At 45.7% G+C, this 27651-nt stretch overlaps 1 protein-coding gene across 1 annotated transcript; it reads left to right on the forward strand.

Annotated features, from left to right (window-relative positions):
• Nucleotides 1-237: 237 nt before the first annotated feature.
• SLC5A11 (solute carrier family 5 member 11) lies at nt 238-27651 on the forward strand. The gene is made up of 14 exons (XM_015825976.1): nt 238-309; nt 2197-2301; nt 3520-3579; nt 6074-6178; nt 10404-10509; nt 12915-12995; nt 13091-13296; nt 15798-15933; nt 18087-18194; nt 20314-20464; nt 22729-22897; nt 23813-24028; nt 24823-24988; nt 27239-27651. The coding sequence occupies exons 1-14, from the start codon at nt 241-243 to the stop codon at nt 27463-27465; spliced, it is 1905 nt and encodes a 634-aa protein (XP_015681462.1). The 5' UTR covers nt 238-240; the 3' UTR covers nt 27466-27651.

The raw sequence follows: 27651 nt of genomic DNA on the forward strand, positions 1-27651 counted from the left end.
CAAGCAGCAAGCTGAAGGTCTAAAACAGGTTCTTCCCTTGATTGAGGGAAGGCATTCTTCCTCTTTTGTGTCTCTTTCAAGATCCCAAAACAGGAAGCCCCAGGAATTATCCCAGAGTGAAATGGGACCCTTTCCATATTCACTCCTACTTGCCTGTTTTTTATGGGTGGGGGAATTGTAGTTTATGGAACCTTTCATATTCTCAGCAAATAAACTCATTCTCTTTTAATATTTCAGTCAATGTGGAAGACAAAACGAAGCACCGTTAAGGGTTACTTCCTAGCTGGGGGCGAGATGGTCTGGTGGCCGGTAGGATATCTCCAATTTCAGCTTGTCTAAAATGTTTTGCTTGGTGAGAGATTTGGGGAGGGGAATTACACAAAACATTTTGTGCCTTCCAGTCAGTCTTTTGCTGAGGCCCCTGCCTGGACTAGTTGCTGAAGTTTTCTTGGCAACATTTTCAGAAATGGTTGCCTATCATTGTCTTCTTCTGCCTAGGGCCAAGAGACTGGCCCAAGGTCACCTAGCTGAGACAGGACTAGAACTCACCATCTCCCAGTTTCTAGCCTGCTACCTTCACCACTACAACAAAGTGACTCCTGATACAAAAGATAGAGATGTCCTTTCGTTCCCTGTTTCCTCTACTTTGAAAAGGTGGTTCAAGCCACCGAGAACCTCCTTCCACACCCAGACCTAAGTCTGAAGGAGCTGGACAAGCCTCTCTTGTTGATAGACCAGATGTTGCCAAAGGCCAGGTTGTCTGAACGTATACAAACCAGGAAGAGCAATGAGAGTGTCCGCTTCTCTAGCAGGGGTCTCCAAACCTGGCAACTTTAAGACTTGAGACTTGAATTCTGGGAGTTGAAATCCACAAGTCTTAAACCCAAAGGTGCTTTTTCAGGAGGCCACTGGACTTCCTTGTTTTTCTTTGAAGACGCTTCGCTTCTCATCCAAGAAGCTTCTTCAGCTCTGACTACTAGATGGTGGGAAGTGGAGGGATTTATATTGCTTGCTGGTCATTTGCAGCTTTTTAGAGAATCGTTGGGGCCATTTGCCTGCGCCTGCCTTCAACAGTGAAGGGACACAGGACAAAACATCCTGCAGCCAAGAAGGCTCCACACCCATTTGCACCACTCAGGGGATCCTGAGGACACAGACAAGCCTTCAAGTGGCCTCAATGACATCCTAAAAGGATGCAAATGACCAGCTGACTGAAAGAAGTATAAATCCTTCCCTTCCCCACCATCCAGCCAGAGCTGAAGAAGCTTCTTGGATGAGAAGTGAAATGTCTTCAAGGAAAAACCAGAAAGTCCAGTTGCCTCTTGAAAAAGCACCTTTGGGACAACCAAGACCTGGATGACTGAGAATCTCCATAGACATTGGTCCTGGAGGATAGGGATAGAGGTAGACCGATCCCCACGTGGCCTGGAACACGGCTCTGTTGTTTTTCTTTGAGAAAACCCAAACAGATTTGACTCCACCAATTTGAGCTTGTGGCCTTTTTAAAGACCCCCGTGACCTGGATGACTGAGAATCTCCATAGATACAAGTCTTAAAGTTGCCAAGTTTGGATACCCTGGTCCTATAGCAGTGGTGGCGAACCTATTGGCACGGGTGCCAGAGGTGGCACTCGGAGCCCTCTCTGTGGGCACACGTGCCGTTGGCCCAGCCTCACCTCCCCCCGTGACCCCCTCCTCTCCAGCAGCCCCCCTGAAGGAGAGTTGCCCCTGAGTGTGGCCCACGCGGAGCAGCGCAGCCAAGGACATGGCAGCCAGGCAGCGTAGACAAGACTCTGCCCTCACACCCCATCATGCACAGTTGATGCTGCAGGGCGCGGGCAGAGGGCGTGACCGCCATAGGCGCTGGTGGGCTGCCTGGGCAATCTGTGGCGGGCCCTGGAGACGGTGAGTGGCCCTGCGGGCAGGCGGCACAGTGGATGGGGGGGCGGAGTGGGGGCAGGGCAGGGGGTGGAGCGGGGGCGGGGCCAGGTTTTGGGCACTCGGTCTCTAAAAGGTTTGCCATCCCTGTCCTATAGTGTCAAGAGAAGCATCCCAAAGGAGAAACTGGGTCTTGGGTCAGGACAAGTGATCCAGAAACCCTTCAACCCTCTCCACGCAATGACAGGCTTTGCACTCAAGGCAGGTTTAGAAGGTGCCTGAGATTCCCACCCAGCTGATCCCTGGCTTCTTTTCACAGGTGGGGGCCTCCCTGTTTGCCAGTAATGTTGGCAGCGGGCATTTCATTGGCTTGGCTGGCTCTGGTGCGGCCTCTGGAATTGCTGCCACGGCCTACGAATGGAATGTGAGTATTGCTTTTATGGTCCCTTTTGTGCTGGCTGGCGAAGGGCAAGGGGCAAGGTCTTCCTCCAATCTGCGGGCCCATCTCTCTATCTCCTGGGCCTGATTCGGCTAATTAAAGAGTAGCAGACTTTTCCAGGAGCTGTTTAAAGAGGTCAGCAAAAGAGTTGTGTCTTTTGTGCAAAGGGCTGACTCTCCTTTCTCTTCAGCTCTGGTGCCTGGCTGGATGCTTCTTGGATTGAGTCAGCTTTTGCACACCTGGAATATAAAGACATCCAAGTAAATGGAACACTGAAACAGAATAACAAGAGTTGGAAAGGACCTTGGAGGTCTTCTAGTCTGACCCACTGCTGAAACAGGAGAGTCTACACCATTCCAGAGAAATGGGTGTTCAATCTCTTCTTGAAAGCCTCCAGTGATGGAGCGCCCACAGTTTCTGAAAGCAAGCCGTTCCACTGGTTGATTGTTCTCACTGTCAGGAAATTTCTCCTTCGTTCTAGGTTGCTTCTCTCCTTGATTAGCTTCCATCTGTTGCTTTTTGTCCTGCCTTCAGGTGCTTCGGAGAATAGGTTGACTCCTTCTTTGCGGCAACCCCTGAGATATTGGAAGACTGCTATCATGTCGCCCCTAATCCTTCTTTTCATTAAACTAGACCAGGGGTAGGCAACTTTTATGGCTCGTGGACTTCAACTCCCAGAATTCCTGAGCCAGCCATGCTGAGGGGAAAGGGAGAGGTTTCCAAGCTGAGCCATGCCGGCTCAGGAATTCTGGGAGTTGAAGTCCACGAGTCATAAAAGAGCCAAAGTTGCCTACCTCTGGTGTAGGGTCTCCTGCTTGGGTCAAAGGTTGGACTAGAAGACCTCCCAGGTCCCTTCCAACTCTGTTATTCTGTTATTCTGACTTAGTCACACCTGGAGAGCTTGCAGGCCTATCCCAGCAGGGCCTGGTTTGCTAATCCAGTTGAGCTTTTGGGACTCTATCACCTGAGTCACCTTTGGCTCCCTTTTCAAATCCTCCTAAAATGCACCAGATTGATTGGCGGGGGCTGCCAGAAGTCTACAGCTGGAGACGTAAAATGAAGCTGAATTTGCTTGTGGAGACCCTCGGCCACCAACTGTTGGCCTGCCCTGCCAACGGAGAGTGGGTGAGGTGCCCCGTAGATCTTCAGGTTTTTGAGGGGAGGGGGCTTCCGCTTTTCTAACGGCTCTGTGGTCTCTCCTAGGGGATGTTTTGTGTCCTGGTGCTGGCATGGCTGTTTGTTCCCATCTATCTTGCAAGTGAGGTGAGTAAGTCAGCACCCAGAACGCCTCCTCTGCTCTCCCAGAGAGCCGAGTCCTTCTTGATCCTGCCTGCTTTCTTCCACCTTTACCTTCACCTGAGAAGGGCCACGTGCAACCCGGCAATATGGCAGAGCCTCTGGGAATTTGCTCCCCGTCCAAAGGGGTTAGAAATGCCTTCCTTCCTTTCTTAAAGCGCTTTGAGCAAGGCCGTCTCTCTGTTGCACACATCTGAAAGCATCCCTGGGTCTCAGCGTCTTTAGAGGCCTCCAAGGTGGCTTATATCTCATAACATCCTATTTCAAGATGCTCATGCAGGCAATGGAGGGCAGGTGGAGCTGCAGCAGTCATAAATGTGAAAAAATGTCAAAAGTCACTTTTTTCAGTGCCGTTGTAACTTTGAACGGTCCCTAAAGGAACTGTTGCAAGTCGAGGACTTTCTGTAATTATTTTAATCAATTTATTTGGCCATCCACTTGCCAGAGTGACTCTGGGCAGCTAGCAAGAGATTAAAAGCCAAGCCAAATAGCAATAACACTTAGACTTATATACCACGTCACAGTGCTTTTCAGCCCCCTCAAAGTGGTTTACAGTGTCAGCCTATTGCCGCCAGCAATCTGCATCCTCCTTTTACCGACCTGGAAAGGCTGGAAGGCTGAGTCAATCTTGAGCCGGTCAGGATTGAACTCCTGGCAGTGGACAGAGTTTGCCTGCAATACTGCTTTCTAACCACTGCACCACCATGGCTCTTAGTAGAGGCTAAAGAAGTCTTTAGTAGGCTTGTAGTAGGGCAGTGGTGGCGAACCTATGGCACGGGTGCCAGAGGTGGCACTTAGAGCCNCAACAACCTTCGCCATAAAGCGAAGGTTGGAGACCGGGCGATAGTTAGCCAACTCATCTGGGTTCAGGGAAGGCTTTTTGAGGAGGGGCCTCACAACGGCCTCCTTAAGGGCCGCGGGGAAGACACCCTCCTGCAAAGAAGCGTTCACAATTCCCTGGAACCAGGCTCGTGTACCCTCCCGAGCTGCCAGTACCAGCCATGCAGGCAATGGAGGGCAGGTGGAGCTGCAGCAGTCATAAATGTGAAAAAATGTCAAAAGTCACTTTTTTTCAGTGCCGTTGTAACTTTGAACGGTCCCTAAAGCAACTGTTGCAAGTCGAGGACTTTCTGTAATTATTTTAATCAATTTATTTGGCCATCCACTTGCCAGAGTGACTCTGGGCAGCTAGCAAGAGATTAAAAGCCAAGCCAAATAGCAATAACACTTAGACTTATATACCACGTCACAGTGCTTTTCAGCCCCCTCAAAGCGGTTTACAGTGTCAGCCTATTGCCGCCAGCAATCTGCGTCCTCCTTTTACCGACCTGGAAAGGCTGGAAGGCTGAGTCAATCTTGAGCCGGTCAGGATTGAACTCCTGGCAGTGGGCAGAGGTTGCCTGCAATACTGCTTTCTAACCACTGCACCACCATGGCTCTTAGCAGAGGCTAAAGAAGTCTTTAGTAGGCTTGTAGTAGGGCAGTGGTGGCGAACCTATGGCATGGGTGCCAGAGGCGGCACTTAGAGCCTTCTCTGTGGGCACGCACACCATTGCCCCAGCCTCGCTACCTCCTGTGGGCCCCTCCTCACCAGCAGTCCCCCCCGGAGGAGACTTGCCCCGGGCGCAGCCTGCGCAGAGCAGAGCAGCCAAGGACAAGGCAGCCGGGCAGCGGGGACAAGGCTCCGCCCTTGTGCCCCATCGCTTACAGATGATGCTGTGGGGTGCAGACAGAGGGCGTGGCCGCCATGACCCTGCTGGGCCGCCTGGGCGATCTGCTGTGATGGGCCATGGAATTGGTGGGTGGCCCTGCAGGCAGGAGAGGCGGGGGTGGGACAGGGATGAGGTGCTTTTTGGGCACTCAGTCTCTAAAAGTTTCGCCATCACTGTAGTAGGGGGTAAAAGGATCTTTAGCAGGCTCTCTCTAGGGCAGCGGTTCTCAACCTATGGGTCGCGACCCCATTTGGGGTCGATCGACCATTTCACGGGGGTCGCCAAGCAAGGCTGTCCGCCATTTTTTTCCCCCTTTTCCGGTGGGTGCATTACCTCCCTTGGGCTGGGCCAACTGGTGGTCAGCCTGCTCCGTCTCTGCCGCTTGCCAGCTACGCCTCGGCCGGCGCAGGGGGCGGAACCACGCATGCGCAGCGCTCCCGGGCAGGGAAAGTCCTCGACTTACGACCGGTTGGGTAGTCCTCGACTTACGACCGGTTTAGTCCTCGACTTACGACCGGTTTAGTCCTCGACTTATGACCGGTTGGGGGTCACGGCATTAAAAAGGTTGAGAATCACTGCTCTAGGGGCTAAAGGGGTCTTCTGTTGCTGGGGAAGTTGCAGATTTGAGAGGTGAAGGGTGAGGGCTGTGAAATCGTTCATCTCCCAGACGGCTTTGCGTAAATTCCAGCAATCACCAAAACATCAAGGCTTTTGTTTGGTAAAGACTTCCTCTTTTTCGTCTCTCCCAGGTTACAACCATGCCAGAGTATTTGCAGAGACGGTTTGGTGGCAAAAGGATTCAGATCTTCCTTGCAATTCTCTACTTGTTTATCTATATATTCACCAAAATTTCAGTAAGTAAGGAGACGAGAGGAGACAGAACAGAACTGGCTTGGAAAGAGTAGGTCAACATAGGCTTCATAAGTGACTTTTGATGTTTCTCGTGCATTGTGGCAGCCGTAGAGCGGCAAACCAACAGATACAGGAGGGAACTGGGGAGATGCTGCGTTTGGGATCCAAAGTCTAAAAGGCGAGCAGGGCCAATGTGGGCATGGAAGCCGCATCTGTGGGCAGCCTTTTTCCGAAGACGCATGTCTTCCCTCGGCTCACTCCGCAGCCTCACTGTCCTCGGGAATGCGCCTGTGAGTTAAGGAAATGTCCGCTGGTGCCCAAGGGGCTTCAGGATACGAAAGGAATCTAGGATTTGGATCACAGATCCATTCCTGAAAGTTTGCAGGCCGGGCAGAATCTCTCATAACATTTCCACCAAGAATTGTTTTCCAAGAGTTCTAAAACTGACTCTGGAGACGATGCTGGGAGAAGCTCTAAGAACGCTCATATTCACACCGTTACTTTGGTCGGCTTGTGTAGTAGCATCATACAACCATTCAAGAAAAAAAATGGATTAAAAACGTTGCTCTAAAATAGAATCACAAAGCGTTGGAGTTAAAGCTTTTAATATTAAGGAGATGTCCAAATTTGTGGGCTTGAGTCCAGAATCTCCCTCCTTATCTGATTTGTTTGTTGCTGATTTTCTAGTGCTGGTTTCCATCTATTTGTTTTGTTCTTAACTGAAAATTTATTTCCCAGATAGAGATGTTAAAGGAAATGCCCACACCAATGGAACGTGTTGTGTGTGTGGACAGGCGGGCACAGAAGATGCCCAGTCCTATCGTCTAGTCATTGACTTTTGTGTTTGACTACTCACATTTAATGAGTAACTGGCTAACCTTTTGCTCCAGTCACTTATTAACCACAGAAGACACTCAATCCCATCAAGAGAAAGATGCTACTTCAGCTGGGTTGGGTATGAATCACAACATTTGGTTTCTAACCAAAATGTTACAACTTCTGTCCAAGTTTTAAACTCTGATAGTTAAGAGGATGCAGTCTTTTCAAACTGGGCTTTCAATTCAATTCAGAATAGAGCTGGAAGGGACCTTGAAGGTCTTCTAGTCCAACCCCCTGCTCCAGCAGGAGACCCTAACCATTTCAGACAGTCTCTTTTTAAAAATCTCCAGTGATGGAGCACCCACAACTTCTGGAAGCAAGTTGTTCCACTGGTTATTAATTAAGTTTCTCCTTAATTCCCAGTTGCTTCTCTCCTTGATTAGTTTCCATCCATTGTTTCTTGTCCTGCTTTCTGGTGCTTTGGAAAATAAGTTGACCCCCTCTTCTTTGCAGATACTGGAACACTGCTGTCATGTCACCCCTAATTCTTCTTTTCTCTAGACTGGCCATACACAGTTCCTGCAGTCGTTCTTCATATGTTTTAGTCTCCAGGCCCGTAATCATCTTAGTTGCTCTTCTCTGCACTTTCCCCCCCCAAAGTCTCAACATCCTTTTTGTAATGTGGTGACCAAAACTGGTCACCACATTACAAAAAAGAGTAAATAACTACAAACCCCTGTAAGAGGAGAGCTGTGTTACTCTAGGGCGGCAAAAGATTTTCACCCACAAAATCAGGGTTGTTACATTCACCTCAAATCTGTGCCAAAGTTGTGAACCGCTTTTTACCAGTTCTGTTTGACTAAGTTTGTACATTGCTCAATGGCAGCTGCCATGTCCTTAAATGGTTCTCTTCAACAGCTTTGCTTCACTGTGACTACATTTTTCTAGTCCCATAGTTAAGAGTTTAAGACATTTCTAATCAGCTTCAAAGGAAACCTCTAAAAACATCTAGCCTTATTCTGTTCACCCAAACAATGACAATATTTTGTGCCAGTTATGTACCATTGAATTGCACCCACACACATTCTTAGTCCCAGCTTGAAAATAATGGGACACTGAATAAGTGGAAGTTTTTTCTTGCAATTTATTGTTTGCAACTCATGTACCAAGGAATCTCAACAATTTTTTTTAACTTTCTATGTAAATTTATCTTAGTTGTGATGTAAAAGGGAAAAAAACAAGTTCAAATGCTTAAGCCACTTCTAAATGCACCAGTACAGAAATATCTTTTAGTTTTGGTAACAATAGCCATCAATTCAGTAGTCTTAAAAAGCTTAATAGGAACTGTGGGCGGCAGAGTGGCTCGGGGGTTAGAGTGCTGGGCTTGTTGGCTGGAGAGCAGCAGCCCGGGTTCAAGACCTGAGCGCCTCGTGACGGGTGAGCTTCCACCCTCAGCTCACCGTCTGGCAACCTAACAGCTTGAAAGCATGCAAATGCAAGTAGGTACCATGTTTTCCCAAAAGTAAGACCTACCCAGAAGATAAGCCCCAGCTTGATTTTTGGGGGTAGGCCTAATATAAGCCCTCCCCCCCAAAATGAGCCCTAGTTTTGGGGTGAGGCGCACGCCTAAAAATTAAGCTAGGGCGGGGGTGGAGGAGTGGAGCTGCCCCATGTGCCCCCCACCCGCTCACCAGGCCTCCCATTAATTGACACCTGCCTCTCCTCGCCGGCCCACTTCTTCTGCAGCGCCCCCCAGCCTGCATTTCACCGTCAGAGGCCCTTCCGGCCTGAGAGCTCCATTCTCAGCTGCAGAGTGCAGCTGCTCCTTCGGCCGCAGAAGACGTGGGCCGGCTGGGCGGGGCTGTCGGTGCCGCTGCAACGAGGTGAGTGGAAAAGAACACCCACCCCCTGAAAATGAGACACGATGCCTCTTTTGGAGGCAATTTTATTTTAAAAAAAAGACCGGGTCTTATTTTCAGGGAAACGCGGTAAATGGGTGCCACTTGGGTGGGAAGGGAACAGTGGTCCGTGACATCATGCTGGCCACAGGACCACAGAAATGTCTTTGGACAGTGCTGGCTTAGTGGCCTCGAAACGGAGATGAGCAGCGCCCTGTAGAGTCGGCAACGACTAGCGGAGTAAAATCCGCAGGGACTACCTTTAATACCTTGAAAAGAGTATTTGCAAATATAAAGTGTGTTTGGACGTTTAGCTTTATACAGGTAATCCTCGACTTATAACCGTTTGTTTAGCGGCCGTTCAAAGTTACAACGGCACTGAAGAATGCGCCTTATGACCGTTTTTCACAGTTACGACCTTTGCAGCACCTCCACGGTTCACCTGATCAGAATTAAAATGCTTGGCAACTGCCTCTATTTCTGAAGGTTGCTGTGTCCCAAGATCATGTGAGTCCCTTGTGTGACCTTCTGGAGAAGCCAGATTCACTTAACAACCGGGTTACTAACTGCAGTGAGTCGCTTAACAACTGTGGCAAGAAAAGTTGTAAAATGGGGCAAAACTCACTTAACAAATGTCTCAGAAATTTTGGGCTCAATTATGGCCGTAAGTCAAGGACTACCTGTAATTTGCAGAAAAAGAGAAGGGGGCTATCTCAATCAATAGTTCAAATATTGACCAGCCAATTAATAATTACTGTGCTTGAAACAAAGGTCAGACATAATACCCGTTTAGACAATAATTGAGAAGGGTAATTAGTTAGGCTTTAAGCCCAAGGCCTGGGCCAGGTAATTCTTCCTAATCCAGCTCTTAGGGCATGACCAGAGAAAATCGGAGAAAATTGCCATTAAAGTTTGCATACAGGAAACGGGCATCACCTTTCAGCAACACGATGCTCATGGTAGGATTGAGGCAGGACAAGAAGCAACGGGTGGAAATTCACAAGAGGGAAATCCAACCTAGAAATAAGGAGGAATTTCCTGACAATGACAGCAGTTAATCAATGGAACAACTTGCCTCCTGGAGTTGTGGGTGTTCCATCACTGGAGGTCTTCAAGAAAAGATTGGACATTCATTTCTTTGGGATGCAATAAGATTTCCTGCCTTGGGCAGGAGTTTGGATTAGAAGACTTTGAAGGTCACTTCAGCCCTAGGATTCCAAGAGAGGCTACTATCTATCTACATACCCAAATGCAACCATTAATGTAGGGCAGGGGTAGGCAACCTTGGCTCTTTTATAACTCATGGACTTCAACTCCCAGAATTCCTGAGCCAGCCATACTGGCTCAGGAATTCTGGGAGTTGAAGTCCACGAGTCATAAAAGAGCCAAGGTTGCCTACCCCTGGTGTAGGGGATACAACACAACATTTGGCCAACTGTCTTCTAATTTGAGTCAGCCCAGACAAGATGGTTATTGAGATTGCAATGTTAAATGTTTCTCTCTCCTCCAGGTTGACATGTATGCTGGGGCTCTCTTCATCCAACAGGCCCTGCACTGGGACCTCTACATAGCGGTCACCGGTTTGCTGGTCATCACTGCAATTTACACTGTGGCAGGTAGATGCTAACGCTGTAAGAGTGGATCTTTTTGCAGTTATTTCTGGACTATGAGCTCCAGGGAAGGAGTTTAGGAGAATAGCTGGGATTGTTTGGCTGTTCTATCATCCAGCTTCAGGCAGTTGCGGTTTGACCAACGTGTATGGAGAGAAAGCATGTTTCCTTAGAAGATTTAGCAGCCTGTGGAAGTCTACACGATGAATATGTAGCATGTGGTTAGGTAACTCACCCTAATTTACCTGGAACATTGGTTAAATTCTGCTTTGTGACCACCAAGTACTTCTTGGGGCTTCAGGTGCCGCCTGACTTTTGTTGCTTTTTCTGAGACCTCATTTTGCCCCACTGCCAACTAAAAAAATATAGTGAGGGGGTAGCATTTGCAAATAAGTAAACTATTACTCACATTGCATGCTTTGTAAAAATAACTTGGGTACACAGAAGTGCTTTGCAAGAAAGAAAATATTAGATATGTTGGCCTACAGAGAAGGAACAGCTTGAAATTTCCAAAGCAAAGATTATCACGTCCTGGCTTTCTTTAGAAAATCTCACCCCTTTTCATCTTCCTTTGCTTTGAACTTCAGTTAAATAATGTTCTCAAAGTTTCCTTTTTTTAACTCCTTTTGAAATAAGTTAAAAAGACGTGGCATTCAGCTGCAGACTTTTGTATATTGCCCAGGGAACTACTTGTTAGCAAGGAAGAAATCAAACCACATGGAGAAAGGCAAGCGAACAGCCAGTCATGATCTATTGCTAGACCACCAGTTGGCTTGATGGGAAGGGCAGACGCTCCTTTCTTGACAGGTTGACAGCTGCATCTGCTCCCCAAGACCCCAAAAGTTGTTTGAAGAGGACAGCGAGAGTTAAATCAGGTCCCCACTGAAAGCTGATGTGGATCCCAGAAAGCTCTCTCCCTCCCTCCTCCCTCCCTCCCTCCTCCTCCCTCCCTCTCCCACTTTCTCTCTCTCTCTCTCTCCCTCCCTCCCTTTCTCTCTCTCTCTCCCCCTCTCTCCCTCCCTCCCTCCTCCCTCTCTCTCTTTCTCTCTCTCTCCCTCCCTCCCCCCTCTCTCCCTCCCTCTCTCTCTTTCTCTCTCTCTCTCTCTCTCTCACACACACACACACACACATATTCCACTCTATGCAAAAGGCCATAAAATTGTCTGATAACTTTACTAGATTGTTTAAACTAGAAATACAAAAACTAACCGTTCAGATAGGAAAGAAAAAAAAAGAAAGAGCAAAGCCAAAAGTGCTGAAAGAAGAGAAAAAGACAGAGAAATTATTTTTGATTGTCTTTTATAACAGATAGAAGCATGAATTTAAATTGACCTCTTGCTCTAAAGTTACATCAGTTTCATTTTTCTTCTAATCTACTGGGTTTTTTTTTTCTAATCATCAAACACACTTGCCACAATTTTATTTATTTTTTCCTGTTTCCCGGCGAAGGGTTTTCCAGCCAGCATTCATATGAATCGGTGTCTTTTCTCTAATCAAAAGGTCAATTTTGCCATCTCAGCCAGCATCGTAAAATTGTTTCTTCTCTTTCCAAAATGACTGCTTTCCAACTGGCACATAATCCCTGTCGGGAAAGTCTTGTTATATTAAAAATAGCAAAACCAAACGTAGGCTAGGTACTTGGGATGCAAATAATCAGGTGCATGGTATTTTTTACTTGGATTTCTAGTTAAAAATGCCAACAGCAAACCTTCCAAGAAGTCTCCCAATATTTAATCACACCTGCATTAAAACAGCAATTTTCTGATAGGTATAAAATTAACTTTAGCTACCGAAAGTCACTTTAAATTTTTTTTTTTTTAAAACAACAAAACATAACACACATACACACACAGTATATAGTCCTCCTTTTTTTTTTAACAGCAATTTCGTAACGGTAATCTATTATTTACATTTCCCCCCCTTATTCTTCTTTAGATATATTTGTCCTTGTTGTCCCGTTGTTTCTTGTTTGTATTTTTCTTCCTTCATACTATACTTCATACTAAAAATAATACATATTATTATTACTATACATTATTATACGCACATTTTCCATTTTTAACCTTTCCACTTTTATTCTCATTTATTATTTCTAATCTCCAACCAGTCATACCACTTGTTCCATATTAGATAGTACTCTGTGTCTTCCTTTTCTTTTTATCTCTTTTGTTAATTTGTCCATCTCAGCACAGTCCAGGATTTTTCTTATCACTTCTTCCTCTGATGGTATATTCTCATTTTTCCAGAACTGTGCAGCTACCGAAAGTCACTTGATAGTGAGAGGGGTAACTTGCAAATTCAACAAATAAAGTAATAATAAACCTTCAATATCAGGAAAGGGCTTTTTTGAGGCTAGTCCAGATTTTGGGGCAGAAACTGGACCCCAATCCAGCTCTTGCTGCTTTCTCCAGGGGGCCTGGCAGCGGTCATCTACACGGACACCCTGCAGACGGTCATCATGCTGGCTGGCGCCCTCACCCTGATGGGCTTCAGTGAGTACTGGGCGGGGGGCTTTCAGAATTGCTGTTCCTTAGCCTGCTGTCTGTCTGTGGGAGGCAGCTGAACTGGTCCATTTCAACCTCTGTAGGCTTTGCCAAAATTGGAGGCCTCGAGGACCTGAAGAACAGATACTTCAAAGCCATCGCAAGCAACCACCACGGAAACACCAGCTGTGGTTTGCCAAGACAGGATGCCTTCCACATATTCCGGGACCCTGTCACATCCGACTTTCCCTGGCCGGGAATCATAGTGGGAATGACCATCCCATCTTTGTGGTACTGGTGCACTGACCAGGTAATTCATCTTCTCATCTCTGGCTGAGGAAGAGTTTTAAAAGGTAAAGGTTTCCCTTGTCCAGTTGTATCCGAATTCTAAGGGGTGGTGCTCATCTCCGTTTCTTAGGCGAGGGAGCCAGCATTGTCCGAAGACTTTTTCTGTGGTCATATGGCCAGCCAAAATGCACAAAATACTGTTAACCTTCCCACTGAAATGATTGTTGTTGTCGCTAGTTGCGAAGTCATGTCCGATCCACCGCAACCCTATGGACAACGTTCCTCCAGGCCTTCCTGTCCTCTACCATCTTCTGGAGTCCATTTAAGCTCACGCCTGCTGCTTCAGTGACTCCATCCAGCCACCTCATTCTCTGTCGTCCCTTTCTTCTATTGCCCTCAATCTTTCCCAGCATTAGGCCCTTCTCCAGTGAGTCCTTCCTTCTCATTAGGTGGCCAAAGTATTTGAGTTTCAACTTCAGGATCTGGCCTTCTAAAGAGCAGTCAGGGTTGATCTCCTCTAGGACTTAATCTACTCGCAGTTGCATGTTTTCGAACTGCTAGTTGGGCAAGAAATAGGAACTCACCCCGTCGCATGGCACTTGGGTTCAAACCCGGGCTGTAAGCTGCCAGTTGACAAGCTCAGCACCTTTAACCATTCAGCCATTGTGCCCTCTAAAGAGGGAGAGCTTTAAAGAAAGAGAATTTGCCACCATGTGCCAGGAAGTGATAGCATTGCTTTAAGGGAGAACTTGCAGCATGGCTCACACAGAGGAGTGGCAAAAGATGCGGCTACTTTAATTAGGGGTCAGGCTGTGTGCTTGAGAATGTTTGCACAACTTCCTCCGAATCGCTTCTCAAGTGTGGCAACTGAAATGTCTGGCATTATGAGAACAACACTGTAATCTGCCCACATCATCATGTGCTGTCATGGTAATACAGTAAGTCCCTGGGTTAAGAATGTCCCGATTTAAGGATGACCCATGCTTATGAATGGAGCCTATTGTTGCAAAATTTGATTGAAATACACAATGATTCAAGTTAAATACACAGTGGTTCAAGTTCATTACACAATGTTATTTATACAGTATTATATAACACTGTCCCGGCTTACATACAAATTTGACTTAAGGACAGACCTTGGGTATAGAACTCATCCTTAAACTGGGAATTACACAGGCAGAATTAAATTACTGTCTCTCCTTGGAATCGATCCCTCTGGTCCCAATGGTAGTAATTTGGTCTTATATTGTCTAGGGGATGGCTCCTCCAATATTACTTCTCAAGTTTCTAAGTTTCTTTTAAGAGCTGTAACTATTAGAGGAGAACGTTGTAATTCCCTTTAGCCAAGGCTTCTGGTGCTTAATTGTTTGTGATTATATCTTTTTTGTGCTTTCTTTTGTTGCGCTTGCATTTTGGTCTGTGACCGCAAATAAAATATTATTATTATTATAACTGGGAATTACCTATAATCATGAAACATGTTTGGGAGCGCCCAGAGTCACATTTTGTGAGATGAGCGACTATATAGAACATAGAACATAGAATAATAGAGTTGGAAGGGACCTGGTCTTCTAGTCCAATCTCCTGCTAAAGCTGGAGACCCTATACCATTTTAGACAAATAGCTGTCCAATCTCGTCTTAAAAACCTACAGTGATGGAGCACCCACAACTTTTGGAGGCAAGCTGTTCCACTGGTAAATTGTTCTCACTGTCAGGAAATTTCTCCTTAGTGCTAGGTTGCTTCTCTTCTTGGTTAGTTTCCATCCCTTGCTTCTTGTCTTGCCTTCTGGTGCTTTGGAAAATAAATTTGGTAACTAAATAAATACTCATATGGTTGGCTCCTCACTATGATCCACCATTAGTGGGTGTTCTGAATGAGCAGCATTTGGATAGAGAGGACACCCCCTTCCTTTTCCTGACTATGCAGAGATTTCAATCCAGGCTTCCCACATTCAAGGCCAGCACCATCTGCCTTCAGAATGCACCATGCACCAGCGCCTCAACAGCCACTGTCTATTTGGAGTAGAGGACAGAGCAAATGGCCTTGGCAGACAGAAGAAAGAGCTGCTTCCAAGGCAACAGTCAGATAAGCCAGCCTTGAGTTCCCCCGCAGAGAAAACAATGTGAGAAAAATTCTCAGACAAGCTCTCCCCCCTCCCCCCAATTCACACAAAGATAAAGGGAGGGAGGGACAAGGACATTGAGACTTGCAAGATTATGTTCCTAGAGCTTTACCATAAAAGTATCCTACTTGGTCTTGGTTTTTTTCAGTCTGGTCTACTTTGTCAGGGTGACATTTGGGTACATCTTCATGGTTCTGGACTTAGAGGCATCTGCGAGGTGTGGACAAGGAAGCCAAAGCACATTAAAAAAATTGGTTGAACCTTTGACTGGACTATTGTGACCATCATCTTGACTTTTTGGACTACACCGTGCCTGGACTTTGAAGCTGGGGTGATGTGGGAGGCTGTTCTAGGCAAAGAAGGGAAAATGAACCCTGTCCATCTCCTTTTCCTTTGAAGGTCATTGTCCAAAGGTCTCTGGCGGCAAAGTCTCTCTCTCATGCCAAGGGCGGGGCCCTGCTGGCCTCCTACTTGAAGATCCTGCCTCTCTTCATGATGGTCTTGCCTGGCATGATCAGCCGTATCCTCTTTCCAGGTAAGAGTGGGAGCGGTGGCCTAAAAATCATTTAGAAAAGAAGAAGCATGTTCTTTTTATTTGGGGGGGGCACTACGCTTCCCTTCCGGTTACTTTGGCCACCTAAGGAGAAGGAAGGACTCACTGGAGAAGAGCCTCATGCTGGGCAAGATTGAGGGCAATAGAAGAAGAGAAGGACAGAGAAGGAGGTGGCTGGATGGAGTCACTGAAGCAGGAGGCGTGAGCTTAAATAGACTCCAGAAGATGGAAGAGGACAGGAAGGCCTGGAGGAGCGTTGTCCATGGGGTCGCAATGGGTCGGACACGACTTCGCAATTAACAACAACAACAACAACAACGCTTCCCTTCGGTTTGATTCTGGCCTAGTCTGGAAGAACTGAGAAAGAAAGAGTCTGAGAAGACAGCCTTATTATTTATTATTATTTAATAATTATTAGTATAGTAGTTATTATTTAATAAATTATTAAACCATTTCTAATATTTCATATTTTATTTAATAATACATAATAAGGCTGTCTTCTCAGACTCTTTCTTTCTCAGTTCACCGAGACTGGGCTAAAACCAAACCAAATCAGGATACAAAGGGAAGTGTAATTCTCAAAAAAAAAAATCAAAAATCAAATGCTTCTTCTTTTCTACATGATTTTTTAAAAAATATAGAATTATTTGTTCTGGGAAGTGAACAATGTTCTATTCCTCTCTGCACAGTTGTAATGGTTATCCTGTTTTGTTTTTTTAATTGGCCTTTTTATGTTCTTTGCTTATTTATCAATTGGTGATTATGATCCCTCTCTATGTTCACACAACGTACAAAACTGAGATGTGGATTGCTTGTTTGTGCCTAAGGGACCATGTGAACTCGTAGGTTCTTTGTATTGATTATTGCGTTGAATAAACTCAGGCGATTGTAATTTTTTAAAATAAACTACGGTTAAGCAAATTATAATTCCATTTGACTAAGCATGATGTTACTAAGCATAAACTTAGTTACCTGATTGGGTTCACACATTCAGCTATACATTGCTTACTCTTAATTCCCTGGGAAAAATATATTTGGCTGGGTTCATAGAAAAAAGCTATCTCAAAAATAAACAATCCAAATTCCTGGGTCTCTTTCACTTTCTGACATGGAAACCTGGCCACTGTGGTGAAGAAGGCATTGGTGCTCCTGAGGGGAGCTTGAGTGATGGATGAAGGCAACTCACCTGCCAGGTGCCCAGGGTAGACTATCAATAAAACCTAGTGGAGACAGATGCCCTTGACCATGTTGAGTGAAATACTACCGTCCCTCAATCTATAGAAACGGTTAGCTGATTTAAAACAAAGGGTTCCAGGCAGAAGAAGTCCCTCAGAAGCTGTGGAGAGAGATCGGCAAAAGTACAGGTTCTTCTCGGACTCTGATTAAAGTTTAGAATTTCAGTTCAGCCCAGGTAACTGAGCTAGAGGAACTGTTTGCTGCGGACAATTGTTCTTTCTATAGAAATAAATTAAGCAAGTAGCCAGGAGTTTGTTTAATTTATGGTTTTTGTTTTCCCGTAGTGTTTAAAGTCTCGTTTATTTCATGTTCTTAATTCTCTGTTTAAATTATACAAGTGGGCCTTTAAAGTTTAACAGTGATTCAAGCTGTGTTCCTCGGTTGTACCTACTGCATCTCATGACCTGGGAAGTTTGTTGAATGTTTTAATAATTACAGATAAAAAGGGGTTTTACATTTTTAGAAATAAAGTTTGATTTTCTTTATGCCTTTTGAAATTGCTCTAGTAGCCTGTAGATATCCCAAGTAGCCAAGAATTAGCTATAAAGAAATTATTTCAGCATTTGCATTTTGATCTTTTAACCAACTGACAGGCAGTTTGGGGTGTAAATACCTTGATTTTCATCCACACTGGGGCAAGAGATTAGAATTCAAGTGAAATTTTTCTGGGAAGATAGGTGTGTTAGCTATTCCAGGAGGGGGCAGGGCTGGGAAGACCCAGAGGGCTTCCAAAAGTCAAAGTTGGGACCCCCAGACTTTCATCTTGCAGGCCCCATTCTGATTTCAAAATGGCAGTCCTGAATCTGATTTCTAATCCTTTTTTTTTTTTTTTTACTTTTTTGAATTGTCCAGCCTTTCTCTCACCCTTCATAACTTCTTTTGGTTCTATTTTGTTGCAGATCTAGTGGCCTGTGCTGATCCCAAATCCTGTAAAGAGATCTGTGGCAATCCATCTGGATGTTCAGATATTGCGTACCCCAAACTTGTCATTGAGCTTCTGCCACTGGGTAAGGGGCTTCTCATTAATGCGAAGAGGGGCATGGTCGAGAGGCAGAATTGCAATAGGACTCCTGGGAGCCTTCAGGAGCAGACTATTACCTTACTTTTCTCACAACTGAGTTGCATTTTGTTGTATTGGATCCAGTGTTCAAGTCTGTCTTTTGGATCTTGAGCCTACCTTCTAAAGTGTTGGCTATTCCCTCCAGCTTGGTGTCATCTGAAAATTTGATGAGTTCTCCTTCTATTCCCTTATCTAAATTGTTTATGAAGTTGTTGAAGAGTACTGGGCCTAAGACAGAAATGTGAGGTAACCCACTGCTTGCTTCTCTCCATGGAGATATAGTTCCACTGAGGACCACACGTTGAGTGTGGATTTTCAGCCAGTTAGAGATGCTGTCTATCCCATTTTTTTTCTACCTTATCAAGTAGTAGGTTACAATCTACTTTATCAAATGCCTTACTGAAGTCCAAGTAAATTATATCCACGGCATTTCGTTGGACCACTAATTTAGTCACTTTTTCAAAGAATGCAATAAGATTTGTTTGGCATGATCTGTTTTGGACAAAGTCAAGTTGGCTTCTAGTCATAGCTTTGCTGGCTACTCAGAACGAGTTGGAGTTGACAAAGGATGCTAAGAACAGTGAAAGGGGCTCCTTTGTTATCTTCAGAATAAAAGGGTAGATAAAATATGATACACATGCTAGGAAAATATAGCTAAAGAATAACAAGCATGGAAAAGGCAGAACTTCTCTTTCTCTATGGAAGAGTTGTTCATTCCAGCCTGCCTGTTATGGAAGACAGTTCATATAGTCAGAGCGATCCTCCTGATGCCTAACCGAGAATCTCTTTCATTGTAGTTTTAACCCATTGATTCTGGTCCTGTTCTCTCTGGGCAATAGAAAACAAGACTAATTCCTCTTTTGGGGCTATCTTTTCAGACTACAACCTTCTTTCCCCTTAGATAATTTTTTGTATGCAAACAAATCCTTTAACTGTTCCTCATAGGAAATTGGTTTCTGACCTTCACTATTTTATGAACTGTGAAATCTTATTTCATTTTTTTGATGTGGAAAACTCTTTAATAGATTGGGGGAATGCTGTGGTTATAATATATCTTGATTTTAGTAATGCATTTAATAAAGGACCACATGACAATCTAGTTAGCAAGCTGAAATGTGAGCTGGATTACCTGTCTATTAGATGGATCCTTAGCTGGCTTGTAATGGGTACTAAGAGTGCTGTCCAAAAGTTCCTTATCTCACTAGAGCAGGGGTAGGCAACCTTGGCTCTTTCATGACTCGTGGACTTCAACTCCCAGAATTCCTGAGCCAGCATGGGGGAACTATGCCCCTTTCATGACTCGTGAACTTCAACTCCCAGAATTCCTGAGCCAGCATGGCTCAGCTTGGAAACCTCTCCCTTTCCCCTCAGCATAGCTGGCTCAGGAATTCTGGGAGTTGAAGTCCACGAGTCATGAAGGGGCCATAGTCATAAAAGAGCCAAGGTTGCCTACCCTTGCACTAGAGTGAATGAGCTGCTTTAGGAAGGTCCGGTTTGCTATTTTTTTCATTCATTACTTAGATTAATGGTGAAGGAAATAATTACATTTGCAGTTAACATAAAACTAGATGGAATAGCATCTTTTCATCTTTCTCATTTGTCATCTTTCCTACTACCTCCTCCTATTGGTATATTATGATCTATCAATTGTATCTTATGATTTATGATTGCATCTTATGATTTATGATTATAACTTATGATTTATGATCTATGACTTATCACTTTATTGTTTGTATGTACACTGAGAGCTTCCGCATCGGAGACAAATTCCTTGTGTGTCCAATTACACTTGGCCAATAAAGTATTCTGTTCTGTTCTGTTCTGTTCTGTCCTTTTCTGTTCTGTTCCATTTTATTCTGTGATTCTGTACATCTGTGAAAAGTAAATTAGATTTGTTTTTCACTTTGTCAAAGGAAACAATTCCTGATTTTATTCTTTTTTTCTGAAGTTGGATGCAAGCTATGACTTAGCAAATAGTAAGAAGTTTTTGAGTAAACTGGAAACTTTTTTTGATTCCAGAGGAGATGCTGGTAAGGAATATTCTCATCCAGGCTTTTTGCTTCCAGGACTAAGAGGGCTTATGATGTCGGTCATGATCGCAGCACTGATGTCCTCTTTGACTTCAATCTTCAACAGCGCAAGCACCATTTTCACCATGGACCTTTGGCGACATCTTCGACCTCTGTCTTCTGAATGGGAGCTCATGATCGTTGGCAGGTAAGCCCATGGGACACATCTAGCAAGAGCCCCATGACTACTCTACTCTTAGGAGGCAAGCAGTAGCCAAACAAATGACCAAAAAAGACCTTTAAGGGCTGAGCTTATTCTGAAGATCATTTGAAAGAAATGCTTTGGACTTGGTATGTGCGCGCAGCACCTCTCTGATAGTCATTCAAGGAGCCTGACCTTTTTTGAGGGATTCAACTTGCATCTCAATGTTCATGAGTGGGTTCTGTAAAAGCAACTTGTCAGAACTGTCCTGATTTGGTCCTTAGGAAGGATAGACCCTCGACTCCATGATTGAAGGGAAAGGTTCACTTCTACTAAGGTCAAGTGATTGCAGGATAAGCAAAGCTGGATCTGAATAATCCCATGCAAAGCCTGTGTTTTCTCCCGTCTCTGGTTCCCTCTGTCTTGACCAGTCCATCAGTGTCCAATCATATTCGTTTTAAGGGTTTGAGGAATGGCTTTGAGATTGGGTGCCTCTTTACTGTAGTTTTGCATTCCACTTTCATGGTTCGTCCTTGATCGGTTGGCTGTTCCAGATTGATACCCTCAATGGTGAAAAAAGTAAGGTTCTACATTTAGGCAAGAAAAACCAAATGTACAGGTATAGTATAGGGGGTACCTTGCTCAATAGTAGTAACTGTGAGAGGGACCTCGGAGTCCTAGTGGACAATCACCTAAATATGAGCCAGCCGTGTGCTGCAGCTGCCAAAAAAGCCAACACAGTGCTAGGCTGCATTAACAGAGGGATAGAATCAAGATCACGTGAAGTATTAATACTACTTTACAATGCCTTGGTAAGGCCACACTTGGAATACTGCATCCAGTTTTGGTCACCACAATGTAAAAAAGATGCTGAGACTCTAGAAAGAGTGCAGAGAAGAGCAACAAAGATGATCAGGGCACTGGAGGCTAAAACATATAAGGAACGGTTGCTGGAATTGGGTATGTCTAGTTTAACGAAGAGAAGGATGAGGGGGGACATGATAACAGTCTTCCAGTATCTCAGGGGCTGCCCCAAAAAAGAGGGAGTCAAGCTATTCTCCAAAGTGCCTGAAGACAGGACAAGAGTCAACGGATGGAAACTCATCAAGGAGAGAAGCAACCTAGAACTAAGGAGAAACTTTCTGACAGTGAGAACAATTAACCAGTGGAACAACCTGCCTCCAGAAGCGGTAAATGCTCCAACACTGGAAGTTTTTAAGAAGAAACTGGACAGCCATTTGTCCGAAATGGTATAGGGTTTCCTGCCTGAGCAGGGGGTTGGACTAGATGACCTCCAAGGTCCCTTCCAACTTTATCATCATCATCATTATTATTATTATTATAATCCTGTCATCCCCTCTCTTCCTCCTTTTGCCCATTCCCTATTTCCCCATCCTCCTCTCCCCTTCCCTTCCCTTTCATGGCAGGATGCCAGCGAGGCTGAAGATGGCAGGCCTGACATAACTTTTCGTCACGCTCACCCAGAAGCCTGAAAAAGCTCAGGATCCTTTAATGAACGGCAGAGAAGGGCTTTGCTTCTGCAAGGCCAGAGCGCTTTTCCCAACCGAGCTCAGCTCAAATCCACCGTTCCAAAGCTCCCGATGGGAAGAGTGTCAGAATCCAGTTATATTTCATTTCTATCTATCTTCTCTGATATAAAACCAATTCTTACTCTCTCCTGGATCCTGTCATACTACTAAGGGGGAGGGGGGTATGCATGGGGTTTTTATGACTTTCACTTCCTCTATTCACTACAAAGTAACCTTTTTTTTTATTCGCTTCGGATCTGCTAACCATCACAATGTAACCATTTGCCTTTCATCCTACGCCCCTCTGAACTTTTCCTCCTTTACTGGCCAGTGAGAGAAAGGGAGGGGAGGGCGGGGAAAAAGATGCAGCATCTGGGATCTGTGTGAGGAAATGTTGAATGAACAGTGCCAACGGAGCCAGATGGATGTTATCTCTCCTGGAGTTGACACCTAGAAATCTGCCGGTTTGAATTGCCCAGAAGAACTGCGGGGGGGGGGCTGCTTTGGGACATTTTAAAACATTGAATTGTAAGGGAATCCTCAGATCCTGTCTATCATGCCTGCTATCAGTTTCTCTTAATAAAAGTTCCTGTTGGAAGAGACCGTTCCCTAGAGTTCTGCTTTCTTAAGATGTGGATTGAAGTGGGTCCTTACAAAGGGCTTCACTCACTGCCAGGATGTGTTCATCCCCAGTTTGAAGAGCGTGAAATCCAAATGACCCGGCCTTTCTTCTGCACACAGGGTGTTTGTTCTGCTCCTTGTGATCATTTCCATCCTGTGGATCCCCCTGGTGCAAGCCAGCCAGGGTGGGCAGCTCTTCATCTACATCCAGACCATCAGCTCTTACCTGCAACCTCCCGTGGCCATCGTGTTTATCCTCGGATGCTTCTGGAAGCGGACAAATGAGAAGGTAACTCCAAGGACTTTTGGGGGGTGTCAGACCTGCCACCAACTTAAACCTCTAAATAGAAACAATCCTTGGCTCCGTTTGTTGACACAGGTATAATTTTATTAGAAGGTAATTGTATTGCAGCAACGCATAGCCAGAACTGAGAATCACGCTCCCAAATCCCCAAAGTTCAGCTTTTCCCTCCCTTCACTGCCTCCCATCCCTGACACCCCCCCCGATGACTAATCAGATTCAAGCAAGATGTGTCAATGCTGCTAACATTGGATGTTCTTGCTTGACAATATATGAAGATGCAGACATTTTCTATTTAACCTGTGTATTACTTTTAGAGTCAAAATTAGATGGTGCTGGAAGGGAGGGGGGAAGAATGTGCTTGGGGACTAGTTAGCCATAACAATATCTCAGTAGAGTATTTTTCAAGGTTAATTGTAATAAGAGGAGATAACAGGAGAGAAAGTTCACACTTCAAACTAATTGAAGAATGTGATTAATGACTGTTAAATGAAGGAGTGAGTTATGCTTTGTTACTGTGTTGCAAATTAAAAGATTCTTTAAGGTAAACAATGCCTCAAAGTTCTTTGAAGAGCTTCTTCTTTCGGAACCATGACAAGATGTTTTCAGAACGGGCAGTTCAAGCGTTGTTGGCATGCAGCTGCCTTCTTCTCCCAGCCGGCCGACCTTGAAGCAGCATCTTGGGGAGATACAATGGTTACTTTCGCTTTCCCCCAAGCATCCCCCCTCCCCTCCACCTTCCCCAGAGTTCACGGCAGACTCTCACTGCCTGGTAGCGAAGCACACACGCAAACATAAGGTGGCAGCTGACAGGTGGCCTGCAAACTCTTGTGGTTCTAAAAAGAGGGCAACTGGTTTCAGGGCAGGGAACTAACTTGATTTCTTTTCTTGATTTTCCTTTAGGGGGCATTTTGTGGTCTTTTGGTTGGCATGGTGATCGGCCTAATCCGGATGGTTTTGGATTTCGTCTACCTGCAGCCGGGCTGTGGGGAGTCAGATGACCGTCCGGCTGTGGTGAAATATGTGCATTATCTCTACTTCTCCATGATCCTGGGGGTGATCACGCTCATTGTGGTGGTGGCTGTCAGCCTCTTGACGGAGGCCCCCCCGGAGGAAATGGTACGTGCGCATTGAGAGGGGCGCTGGCTGCCTTCACTCTCATGATCTGCTTAGGGTGACCTGGCTACCTGGAGTAAAATCAGTCAGAAGGGATTGGCCTAAGACAGTGGTGGTGAACCTATGGCACGCGTGCCAGAGGTGGCACTCAGAGCCCTCTCTGTGGGCACGTGTGCCATGCCCCAGAGATGGCAACCGTCCCTCTTCAACCAACCACCCATTAACTCGCTGAGGTCCCACATGGCCGGATGCATCCCAGCACAGCTGGTTTCCCTCCCCCCCCGTCCCATCCCTCCTGGCCTCACATGCTCTCCTTTTCCTTGGCACGACCCACTACAAAGCCTCCTCAGCTGTTAGCTGGCTGTCCAGCTCAGAGGCGGCTTCTCTAAACTGCTGGTGGCGGGCTGCGGAGCCCCAGAATGTGCCGGTCGAGGGGCCGGCAGGCTGTGGCTGCTGACAGACACTGTCCCCCCCCCCATGTGCTCGCTGGCCTGTGTGTGCAGGGGCCGATGGTGTCAGGCAGCAGCTACCCTGGCCCCTGCCTCGCCTTGCCCTGCGACAATGGCACCCCTGCCCTGCCTTGTCTTGCCTCACCTCACCCTGCAGGATGAGCCTTCTGCCCATCGCCCCACCTGCCAGAGACCCCCTGGATCTCTCCCAATCCTGCCCGGCCCCCACAGACGTCCCTCCCCACGAGCAACATAGAGGTGACCACGCCCACCTTGGCCACACCCACCCAATCTTCCATGACCACCACAGCCACGCTCATCCAGGGCCCTGTTTTTTTGTCCAAACAGGTTAGCCGCCTCACCTGGTTCACCCGCAAGGATGTTCCAAGAAAAAATGATGCTCCAACTGCATCGTTGTCCATTCCAGTCAGAGGTAACAATGAGGCTGGTCTTTCTCCTCTGGGGCAACTGGAAATCATGGATGGCCCAGAAAACATTTGCAAAAAACATTCAGGTAAGCAGCCCGTCAGGGAGAGGAACAGAATCTTTCCCCTGAGGGAGAGCACGAGTTGGGGCTGTGAGAGGTTGTGCCTTGACCTCCTTCTCCAAAGAGACAGAGCAGAGGGCAAATTGGCCGGAGCCCCCAGTCTAAAGTGGGTTCCAGTCTTTGAACAGATCAGGTGGAGCCACCATTTTGATCAGGGCAGCAAACTGACTGATTGAAATAACAATCCCAAGTTACTGTCTGTCTGTCTGTCTGTCTGTCTGTCTGTCTGTCTGTCTATCATCTATCTATCATCTATCTATCTATCTATCTATCTATCTATCTATCTATCTATCTATCTATCTATCTATCTATCTATCTATCTATCTATCCATCCATCCATCCATCCATCCATCCATCCATCATCTATGTCTATCATCTCTTTATCTCTCTGTCTATCATCTATCTGTCTATCATCTATCTATCTATCCATCCATCCATATATCTATCCATCCATCCATCATCTATGTCTATCATCTATCTGTCTATCATCTATCTATCTATCCATTCATCCATCTATCTATCCATCCATCCATCATCTATGTCTATCATCTCTTTATCTCTCTGTCTATCATCTATCTGTCTATCATCTATCTATCCATCCATCCATCCATCCATCCATCTATCCATCCATCCATCATCTATGTCTATCATCTCTTTATCTCTCTATCATCTATCTCTCTAACATCTATCTTATCTATCTTCTATCATCTATCTATCCATCCATCCATCCATCCATCATCCATCATCTCTCTATCATCTATCTATCTATCCATCCATCATCTGTCTATCATCTCTTTATCTCTCTATCATCTATCATCTCTCTCTCTCTCTCTCTCTCTCTATCTATCTATCTATCTATCTATCTATCTATCTATCATCTATTCATACATCTATCATCTATGTCTATCATCTTTTTATCTTTCTATCATCTATCTATCTATCTATCTATCTATCTATCTATCATTCATTCATTCATTCATTCATTCATTCAATTTCTTTAACTGCCCATCTCAACCAATGACTCTAGGTGGCAATTCTAAAACTATAAAAAACATTTAAAACACCAAATCATCCAAAATGAATATACACAGCAGCCGAGATAATTAACTAGTTAAAACTAAGTCCAAGCAACGGGGCCCATACAACACATGTGGAGACTATACAGGGCTCCACAGAAGTTTTTAAAGCCTTACGAAAAGTCATCCGTATTGGGGCCATTCTAATCTCTGAGGGGGGGGTAGCACTGTGCCTCCCCCCCCATTGCCCACAATGAAACGGAAGAGAAAAACCATTGATCCTAACATACAGTGGAAAGGGGAAGATTCAAATGTATCTCCTCCCTCCCAACCCCAAGGAGCCTTGATCAGCTGAGTTTCTATCTCCCAAATTCTGATGGGGGGGGGTTCTTGCATGTGAACCAGGAAGCCAGGAGGACTTGTGAATGGAGGCTGGGCAAGAGCAGAATCCCCTGTGGCCACCAAAGCTGGTTTGCTCAGTTGTCTATGGAGATCCATCCAGGTCGTGGTTATCCCAAAGGTGCTTTTTCCAAAAGCCAACTGGGCTTTCTTGGGTTTTCCCTTGAAAACATTTTGCTTCTCGTCCAAGAAGATTCTTCAGTTTGCTCAGTTGTGCAACAGGTCTCCAAACAGGAGGGGGGGGGGCATTTCCATTGCTTTAAGGGAGGCTGAGATGCACTTTTCTGGGGACGAAGCAATTACTTGGCTCCAAAGCAATTCTGGGCATCCCACATCCGGGCTACAAAATCCTGGGTGCTCCCCCCCCCTCTCAGCAGCAAAGAGGTTGGAAAATCGTACTGATGTTAGAAGCCCCAACATCTGGGATACCCAGAGGGAGAATCCCCAGGGCTGCCTTTCTCTCCCAAGTGGGGAAGGGGCTTTCACGGTCTTGGAGTGACCCCTAGAGGCGAGCCTTGGCAAAGCCCAGGAGATCCCTTGCAAAAGCTGAGGGGACACCCTTTGCAATTTTGTGAAAGTCAAATTAGGAAAATAAATGTACTCATCTGAGATTTAAGATGTATCATGGCAAATTCTGGGACCGGCAGCTAATCTGCTTTTGATTTGGGTGCCTTTGAGTCAGCGTTGACTCCTAGCGACTATCTGGATTGGTCCCAGAACATGCCAGCCAATTCCAGAGGTCCAAATGGGGGAGATTTTGAGTGCCTTGTGGTGTTCTTACCGCTGATTGTCTTGCCTGCAGGTCCCTTGGACACAAAGAAGAAGGAGAAGAAGTCTAAATTAATGAGCCTGTTTTTGTGGCTCTGTGGGATGGAGAGCAGAGATAAGGACTCACCTGGGATGCCTGCTGAGCCCAAAGCTGGAGTCAGGGCTTCACTTGATGAACCACCTCTGGTGAAGCACATCCTCAACATCAACCTGGTCTTGTGCATGAGCGCTGGGGTCTTTCTCTGGGCCTACTTTGCATAGCATTGGACCAGGCCAGCCATTGCAGAGACACTCTTCTTGCTTCCACACCTGGGGATGCCATCCAGAACAAAAGAGCATCAAAAATAAGATGACATGACGATCCTGCACATTATATATATTTTTATATTCCCTAGAAAAAATGGTAGAATTATGTGAAGAATTCAGCTTTGGCTGGAGCAGGGTAGC

The sequence above is a fragment of the Protobothrops mucrosquamatus genome, unplaced genomic scaffold (genome assembly GCF_001527695.2).
Source record: "Protobothrops mucrosquamatus isolate PMUCROS unplaced genomic scaffold, P.Mucros_1.0 scaffold2910, whole genome shotgun sequence".
Lineage (NCBI taxonomy): Eukaryota > Metazoa > Chordata > Lepidosauria > Squamata > Viperidae > Protobothrops > Protobothrops mucrosquamatus.

Coding starts and splice junctions, on each gene's coding strand:
- SLC5A11 (XM_015825976.1), top strand. CDS start 241: ATGTGGAAGACAAAACGAAGCACCGTTAAGGGTTACTTCCTAGCTGGG. Junction 310..2,196: donor GCGAGATGGTCTGGTGGCCG/GTAGGATATCTC, acceptor TTCTTTTCACAG/GTGGGGGCCTCCCTGTTTGC. Junction 15,934..18,086: donor CAGCCGTATCCTCTTTCCAG/GTAAGAGTGGGA, acceptor ATTTTGTTGCAG/ATCTAGTGGCCTGTGCTGAT.